Source organism: Triticum urartu, chromosome 5A (genome assembly GCF_056163025.1).
Source record: "Triticum urartu cultivar PI428250 chromosome 5A, HENAU_Tu73, whole genome shotgun sequence".
Taxonomy (NCBI): Eukaryota; Viridiplantae; Streptophyta; class Magnoliopsida; order Poales; family Poaceae; genus Triticum; species Triticum urartu.
Window position 1 is genome coordinate 476,809,050 of NC_141877.1, and position 8,760 is coordinate 476,817,809.

The 8,760-nt window shown below is 45.2% G+C and overlaps 1 protein-coding gene across 3 annotated transcripts; it reads left to right on the forward strand.

Moving 5' to 3' along the window:
* The first annotated feature begins 3,241 nt into the window (after positions 1-3,241).
* Positions 3,242-8,178, forward strand: LOC125509909 (uncharacterized). 3 transcript variants are annotated; one of them, XM_048674942.2, is made up of 6 exons: positions 3,242-3,483; positions 3,576-3,910; positions 4,246-4,541; positions 4,633-4,696; positions 6,067-7,053; positions 7,697-8,178. In XM_048674942.2, exons 5-6 carry the CDS (start codon positions 6,079-6,081, stop codon positions 8,042-8,044), a joined length of 1,323 nt encoding a protein of 440 aa, XP_048530899.1. In that variant the 5' UTR covers positions 3,242-3,483; positions 3,576-3,910; positions 4,246-4,541; positions 4,633-4,696; positions 6,067-6,078; the 3' UTR covers positions 8,045-8,178. The 3 variants fall into 3 exon arrangements, with proteins under 3 accessions (XP_048530899.1, XP_048530897.1, XP_048530898.1); XM_048674940.2 differs by having other exon boundaries at positions 3,245-3,483; positions 3,582-3,910; XM_048674941.2 differs by having other exon boundaries at positions 3,245-3,483; positions 3,582-3,910; positions 6,070-7,053.
* The last annotated feature ends 582 nt before the right edge of the window (positions 8,179-8,760 follow it).

The window sequence follows — 8,760 nt, forward strand, 5'->3', positions numbered from 1 at the left end:
GGCCAAAGAATCGAATTAGCATAGATCGGCCGCTCATACTGAGAGCCCATAATCAGTGACCTGCGCGCTGGATACTCCGTGAACGCGCACCCCCTCCCTCCTCCGTAAATGATTGGGGTTAGCCCATGTGCAAGCGTGTGGCGCCCATGTTTTTTCGTTTCCTTCTTTCATTTTTTTTGTTCCTTTAGTTTTTTGGTTTTTTTACATTGAGAACTGTTCATGAATCTCAAGGTCGAAACAATGGTCGGTATTTCAAAAGAGTTCCTTAATTCTGAAACTCTTCATGAATTTGAAAAATTGAAAAATGTTTATGAATTCAAAAAATTTCACTAATTTGAAAGATGTTTGAGATTGCATAAAATGTTCATGGATTTTCTAAAAAATGATCACAAAATTCAAAATATTTTCGAATTTTAAAAATCATTCCCAAATTTATAAAAAAATCATAGGTTCAAATTTTTTCCCCGATTCAAAAAATGTTCATGAATTCGGATAATGTTTGTAAAAACAAAGAAAGTTTGTGAATTAAAAAAATTCTTTGCAAATTTTGAACAAACATGTTCTTTGATTCAAAAAAAACTTCACAAGTTTATGAAAAATGTTCACAATTAAAAAATGTTTATGATTTCGAAATCTTTCACAAATATGAAAAATGTTCATGAATTTGGGAAATGTCCATGAATTTGTAAAATATGTTCGTGAATTTGGGAAAAGTTCACGATTTTAAAAAAATGTTCAAGTATTCAAAAAATATTCATGAATTTTACAGAGGTTTGCAAAATGAAAAAAGGAAAATAGAAAAAGGAAAGAAAGAAGAAAAAGGAAAGGAAAGTGAAAAATAAAAAGAAAAGGAAAAAACGAACATGAAAAAAAAGGAATAGAATAAACGAAATTTTAAAATAAAATAAAAGGGAAAACTGAAAAGATAAAACCAGAAGAAAAAACAAAGAAATAAAATCCATTCAGGGAAGGTTCTTTTTTTTTGAGGAATCTCGCCACTTTGTTAAGAAACAGTAATGTTCATAGGTACACGATGTTGGTCATGAGGGATTCCCATCCAGACATGCTAACCTACTCCTAAATTACAAGAAAATTTGACGAGATTATGAGCTTCGAAATTATGGTTTCTCCGCTCGTGAACAAAAGAGACCGAAGCATAAGTGTTCCTTCGACCCATTATTTCATGTATAATGGCCGAGTATGGACCTCCTGTCCCTTGGTTTATATCCATCACCACACCTTGGCAATCCGAAGCTACTATCAAGTTTGTTTCATGTAGATCAGCTGCAAGTGCTAACGCCTCCCTGCATGCAAGTGTCAAACATGTTGGATATATATTGTATGGCCTCTTGGCAAAGGATAAATAGGGAGAAATCATTAATTTTCTTCAGTAAGGGATGTCCACAGATTGTGAGATATGCAGTTAAGGGGTGTCTGCAGGTGCCCAGTGAGTCTTTAAGTGACATGTATCTTGGCATGCCCACGGATGTAGGACACTCAAAGAAGGGCACGTTCAAATATTTGAGTGATCGAGTTTGGGACAAGGTGAAGGGATGGATGGGAAAATGCTTATCAGCTGATGGCAAGGAGGTGTTAATTAAGTCAGTAGCACAAGCTATCCCTGTATACTCGATGTCTTGCTTTAAACTCCCTAGAGGCTTATGCAATCACATCAACTCTATTATCAGAAAGTTTTGGTGGGGATGCAAGTAGGGTCAAAGGAAGCCGGCGTGGGTATCGTGGGAAGTGATGACAAGGCCAAAATACCTGGGAGGACTTGGCTTTAGAGACCTGGAACTGTTTAACCTTGCACTTTTAGCAAGACAGGCCTGGAGGGTTCTGCAGGATCAATCTTCGCTTAGTGCAAGGATACTTAAAGCCTCCTATTTCCCCGGTACAGATTTTCTTACTGCAGAGCTTGGGTCCAGACCATCACAGATTTGGCGAGCATTATTAGAGGGGCGTGACATCCTAAGAAAGAAATTATACGCAGAATTGGCAATGGGCAGTCCACTAACATTTGGGGCCATAATTGGGTCCCAAAGGAGGGATCACTACGGCCTATTGTTTCCTTGGTCCATGATCCGCCGCAACTGGTTTCTGACTTGTTACTACCAGCTTTGGCATCCTGGAATGAAGCGCTTGTGCGCTTGATTTTTGTGCCAACTGATGTGGAAGCTATCATGAAAATTCTAGTATGCACGAGTAATATCGATGATTTCTGGACTTGGCACCCAGAGAAGAGGGGGAGGTTCTCGGTGAGTTCAGCCTACAAGTACTTGATTACAACGAAAATAACAAGGGAAAACTGGCTCGAGGGTAGAAGCGGTTCTTCAAGCACTGACAGAGAGGAGAAGGACCGGACCAACCTATGGTCATTGACGGTGCCGTCAAAAATCAAGGTCTTTCTATGGCGTTTAGCACGGCACTCGCTTCCAACGACGGATGTATTGAATAGAAGAAACATGTCGACCCGAGATACTTGCCCGTTGTGTGGTTCCCCCGACTCATGGCGCCACGGGTTGGTCTCATGCACGTCGGCAAGGTGCACATGGGCTCTTTCCGACCCCGTGCTAGTGGCGAAAATGGCTGAGAACTCCGAACCCCATGCAAAGAACTGGTTGTTTCAGTTGAATGACGCTCTTGATCATAGTTCATACACAACAATGGTGGTCACCTTATGGGCGATATGGTATGCTAGGAGGAAGGTGATCCATGAGAGTATATTTCAATCTTCGATGCATACCTTATCCTTTGTAGCCTCATATATAAGCGAGCTGGAGCAGATAGCCAAACCCGCAAAGTCTAATGCGGCGATAGGGGCTCGATGGGAAGGCCCGAGGAGCTGGCTACCTTCCCCGATGGGAGTGGCAAAGATCAACGTCGATGGAGCCGTGGCGCGCCACAAACGCGGCGGGGCGGTTCGGTTGTGTGCCGAGATCATACAGGTTATACTTGGGCTCCTCGGCGGTGGTTTTCAGAGGCATCACTGATCCCACAACCTTGGAAACATTCAGAGAAGGTTCTAGAACCTTTCGCAGAACCAGTGGAAGGAAAACCAAAATGGGCCGACGAACGGAAAGAGAACGTGATAGGTTGGGGAAGCGGAGTAATTGCGCTCGAGCTGAAATGAGCCCGTTATCGTGCACGTTCGCTAGCGCATCAGGATCTGAGCCAATTGTTTATTCAGGCGTTGGAGGGTCGCTAGGAAAATGCACACTGTAGATAAATACGTACGCAGCAAAGCTTGGTGGCGGGCCAGAGTTAACGTGGAGTTGGGCGTCCGTTCGTCCTAGTGAAGGTGGGACGTGGATCAGAATCGCACGTCCTCATCTGATCCGTGGCCCTGGTGGGGACAGGCAGGATCCAGAGTGTTCTTTGGCTACAAGCGGCGGTCATATGTGGGAACAGGGGTCTCCGGCGGAGAGAAAAGGAGCAGCGGCGGCGATCCAGCATGGAGTTTCTGATGCAGCCATTCAGCAGGTACGTGGATCTTTGCTTGTCTGACGGATTCATCGCAAATCTTACCCGCATGGCTTTGGTGGCTGAAAGGATTTGGTTTTGGCTTGAATGAGATCCAGTGTCCTTGAAGAAGTAGGAGAGAGCTTGGTGCCGGCCCCTGTGCTGAGGGCGCCGACGGGAGGCGGTATGCTGGTGGAGCAGGATATGGCGGTCAGAACCACTGTCCTTGAGGAACTAGGAGATTGGTTGATGCCGGACGCTGTGCTGCCTTGTTCGAGGGGAGATGGTACGGTGGAAGAGCAGCAAGTGGCAGAGCAGCCATGAGCGGTGGACAGCGCGGGTGCTCAGGTTTTTGCTGCCACTGATGCCCTGGTGGGGAGGAGGGATAGTTCGCCTCCGACGTCAGAGCTGTCAACTGCGAAGATGAATCTCCTGGTTGGAACTAGAGGTTAGTGTTGGATTGTATTTCAGTCAGTATACTAGGGATTTACATTATAGTTGGAATTGGATAAATCCTACCATTAGAACAACTAGTGATGCTTCAGTTAGGAAGCAGAACCATCTTTGCTGAACCAAGTCAGTTCATATGATAAAATTGCTGATTGCTGATTTGAGGGAGTTAATATGTGAAGTTACTGAACCCAGACAATTCACATGAGAAGAAATAGTGATTTTGTAGTGATATTCAGGGAATCATGCTTAGTGCCCCATGAGGCATTTCATCTAAGGAAAATGCTGGTTACTGAAATCCAAACAGTTAATATGTGGAGGCTGTTTTTACAGGCTGAGAATTGGGGCTGCCGCACCGAGCAGAACACCCTGCCCAAATTATGTCAGCGCATTTGAGAAGGCTAGGAGTTATGCCGACAAACCGGCTAAGAATTTGATCACACCAGTGATTGGCACTACTTTTGACTCTTTGGGTGAGGCTTATGACTTCTATAATTTGTATTCATGGGAGAAAGGCTTTGTCATCCGATATGGGAAGAGCCGGCTGAATCTCGAGAGGACACCTGGGTCTATCTCGCGCACTACTGGAGGTACTGCGATGGCTGTACCTTGAGAGGCACATTGGTGAGGTGAGTATATAGTTGGAGAAGAAATAGTGATGTTGTAAAAATTTGATTGTGTTCTATAGGTGCTAACTCCTGGAATTGAACTGTATTGCAGTATGAGCTGGCTTATCTTAAGAAGCAGATTGCATACGAGGTGATCTCAGTGAAGGGGAACAAGGGTGAGCACCCAAGCTTCATGATCGAGGAAGTGCTGTTCCGATGAAGACCGGAGTGGCTGTCTCATTGTCTGCTTAGTTATATTATGCATTTACCATGAGTTTGCAAAAAACTAGTTATATTATGCATTTACCATCAGTGGTTGTCTCATTATCTGTTTGCAAATAGTTATCTAAAATGGATCCTGAAGGTCGAATACAAATTATATTATGCATTTACCATGAGTGGTTGTCTCATTATCTGTTTGCAAATAGTAAGCTAAAATGGATCTTGAAGGTCCCGTACAAATGCTGCTGCTTTGAAAGACTGAATCTATGAATCTATGAAACTAGAGACAGCATAGATTTGGGAGACTGAATATTTTGATTTATGAATCTATGAAGGCATGCATCTACACCCAGCCTTGAATTGAAAAAAACAATCTAAAAATGTATGCATCTGTCATGACACCGAAACTATGAGGCTATGAATCTCGAGGCAGTATTGTTTTAAAAACTAGGAATATATCCATCTAAACATGTACATTATTCTGCATACATTAAAAATACCGCCTCATGTTTAGGAGTATGCATTAGTCTGAATCTTTGAATCTATCCCTTTTTAGGAGTATGCATTAGTCTGAATCTTCTAGGAGTATGCATTAGTCTGAATCTTTGAATCTATCCATCTAAAAATGTATGCATCAGTCTGAATCTAAAGACTGCAGCTATGATTTTCCATGGCTGAAAGCAGCAGGGGCATGGAGATTAAAATAGATGTACAGGTACGAACCCGGAAGGCCGGCGCCTCCTGGTGTGGCAAGGCAAGAAGAGTCAGCACCGAATAGCCGTGCAAAATAAATGGGCGGGGTTGGACGCCCGCCGTCTGGTGGTTAACGTCTGAGCCGTGGCTCACAACGTGATGGCCCATCTGATCCGCCGCTGCGAGGAGGACGGACGTCGCATTAAATAGCCGTAGCAGAGTGGACCAGGGTCTGGAAAAAAGGCGTCCATACATCTCCAAATACATAGTAAAATAATTGGGGTAGTGCTTATCTTTGCGCCAGCTGACGGCTGAGATATAGAGTCCATCTGAGCTCGAGCTCAGAATAGACTTTCCCATAGGTTGGTTGCTATTTGGCGACTTAGGCGCGAAATAAGACTGGCCGCTCATACCGTGCCCTGGCTGGTTCGGACGGATCGGTTACGTAGTCGGCTGGGGTCTGGGGAGCTGCGAACCTGCAATCTGAAACGGATTTGAACCTGCAAATATGACTGCCCCAATCGTGTCACGCGCATATATATTTCACCGCGCGCTGACATCGTCTACCCCAATCCTTCAGCTCCTCGAAACGGACTCCCCTGACTAATCATCATCGTCGTCGTCTGTGCAGCAGGGCAAAGGGATGGAGGAACGAGCCAAGTATGACGACGACAGGCTGAGCGCGCTCCCCGACGACGTCCTGCTCGCCGTCCTCCAGCTCCTCGACGCGGGCACCGCCGTCAGGGCCGGCGCCCTCGCGAGGCGATGGAGGCACCTCCGCTGTCTGCTTACCGATCTCACCATCGACGTCGCCGACCTGGTACCACGTTCTCCGGACCCCTCCTCTCCTTGTCAGACGGTACACGATATGATGACGGCCTACACCGCCGCCACGGCGTGGTTCCTCACCCCGAACAAGCAACGGAGCATCAAGAGCCTGCGCCTCACCTTCTACCTCGTGGACCCTTACCTGCGCTCCATCGGAGACGCCGTCGCCAAGAGCGGCGGGAGCGCGGCCGGGCCCCTGGAGTTCACCATACTGGCGGACGTCGACGTCCTCACCGTCAACGACGCGGAGCGCGCCATGCTTGCACGGCGCTTCATGTCGTTCCTCGCCGCTTGCCCCGTCGCCTTCAGTGGGCTCACCAGACTCTCCCTGCAGAACCTCTGCTTCGGCGACTCCGATATCTCGGATCTCCTCGGCACCTGCAGTCGACTAGAGCTGCTCTCCTTGAGCCAGTGTGGCTCTAGCTCCGCAGACATGCTACTACGCATAGACGCTCCGACATCTTCGTTCCGGACCTTGGAAATCCGCGAGCCTTTCTTCCATGGAGTTGAGCTGACCAATGTGCCGAAACTGGAGCGGCTTTTCTGCGACGAGGACGTCGTTAGCTTTCACGGGAGCTGCCCAGCAGTGCGGTTTGGACATGTTCCTTGCCTTGATGACGTATACCTCTCAACGATACATCTGCGTTACTACTATGAAAATCCAAGAGAGCTCTTCCCCGCCTTCAGTAACCTCAGAGCTATTTATCTCAACAACTTGGGAACTCACAGACTGGTGGGGACTCTTTTCATCCTACAAGCCGCACCTTTGCTGAACAAACTGTCTATTAAGGTACGCCTTCTTTTCTTCCCTAAAATTCGTGTTGCAAAGTGCAAACACATGCAAGCCCATGTACTTTGAGGCATTATTGTATTCAGTATGCATTCAGTATCCATCCTTATTAGTGCTATTTTTTTGTACTACTTCATTTTTGTGTGCGGCATAAAGTTTGATCTTATTTCCTCGTCGTAATATAAACAGCTTTCTAAGCATGTTCAAAGTCCTACTATCTTATATTTGATCAAACTTATAGAGAACAATATCAACATCTATGACATCAGGTAAATACACCAAGAAAAATTAGATGTTGATCCTCTTCTCTACAAAGTTGGTCAAATTTGGTAAGCTATATAAAAAAAAAGAGACATTTGGACTTACGATAAAACTAGAAAATTCATTGCTTTTGCTACAAAGAAAGTAGTAACAACAATGGAATTGCACGGCTACTTTATACATACAAGAATGTATAATAAACAAAGTTAGTACTACATGATTATCACTTTCTATGACAAATTTAGTGTTAGCATTATCATGTAACCAGTCAATAGCTTATTTTACAACTATTATTTCGCAATCAAAGATAATTTTTTTGAATTGCACATGTTCTAATTATTCTGGCATGTTCTTGTTTCTATGTACGATTTGTTCTGAGAAGCTATACCAGCCATTTTTTATTCCCCCGGATCGCTATGACTACAATACCAACACGGAGGGGGAAACACCAAAATTTGAGCATCGCAACTTGAGCTTCCTGGAGTTGAAAGGCTATGCTGGGCTTAGAGAAGACATCAAGGTGGTGCGATACATCTGGCTCGTCACGGAGCGTGCCGCGTGCCTGAAGAAAATCCACTTACTTGAACAATATCCGCTTCAAAATTGCTATGGTGCTAGATGTGCATGTCATGTCGATGAGCCACATACGACTCTATTAAGCGAGGCACTCTCTAGTAGAGCAGCTTCGTCTCCAGAGATAACCGTAGAATTAATCAATGTCCCATGTTGAATTAGTTCGTGCAACTGTGACATTAGCCCCTAGCTTGTGCAGCTTCTTTGTTCATGGTTGATTCTGGTTGTAATCCATAAATTGTTTCTAAGCAAACGGTTTTGAGTTGGGATGTAGTTCATCGTGAAACGAAATTTCTCTCTCCTGATTGGGAATACAGGGTGGGTACTTAGTAGTGTTTTGATTTGTTGACGAGTTGTTTATAGAGAGGAGAGTTTTAGGACCACGGTCCACCCGAACACACGGTCGGTCATGTTGGATGTAGTACTGTTATCCATGTGGATTTGTGTCCTATTAGAAATTTGAATTCTTGATTTGCGTACGAACCTCTGGCTCCAAATCGGGGGAAGGGCGCCCTGTCGGTGTCAAAACCGGCGAATCTTGGATAGGGGGTCTTGAAATTTGCGTCTAAGGATCGAAGGTAATAGGAGGCTGGGGACACGATGTTTACCCAGGTTCAGGCCCTCTTAATGGAGGTAAAACCCTACGTCCTACTTGATTGACTTTGATGAGTATAGGGGTTATAAGAGTTGATCTACCTCGAGATCGTAATGACTAAACCCTAGATGTCTAGCCTGTATGATTATGACTGCCTCCACGGACTAAACCCTCCGGTTTATATAGATACCAGAGGGGGCTAGGATTTGTACAAAGTCAGTTTATAGAGAAAGAAATCTTCATATCCGAACGTCAAGGAGAGTCCTGTCTGGACACGG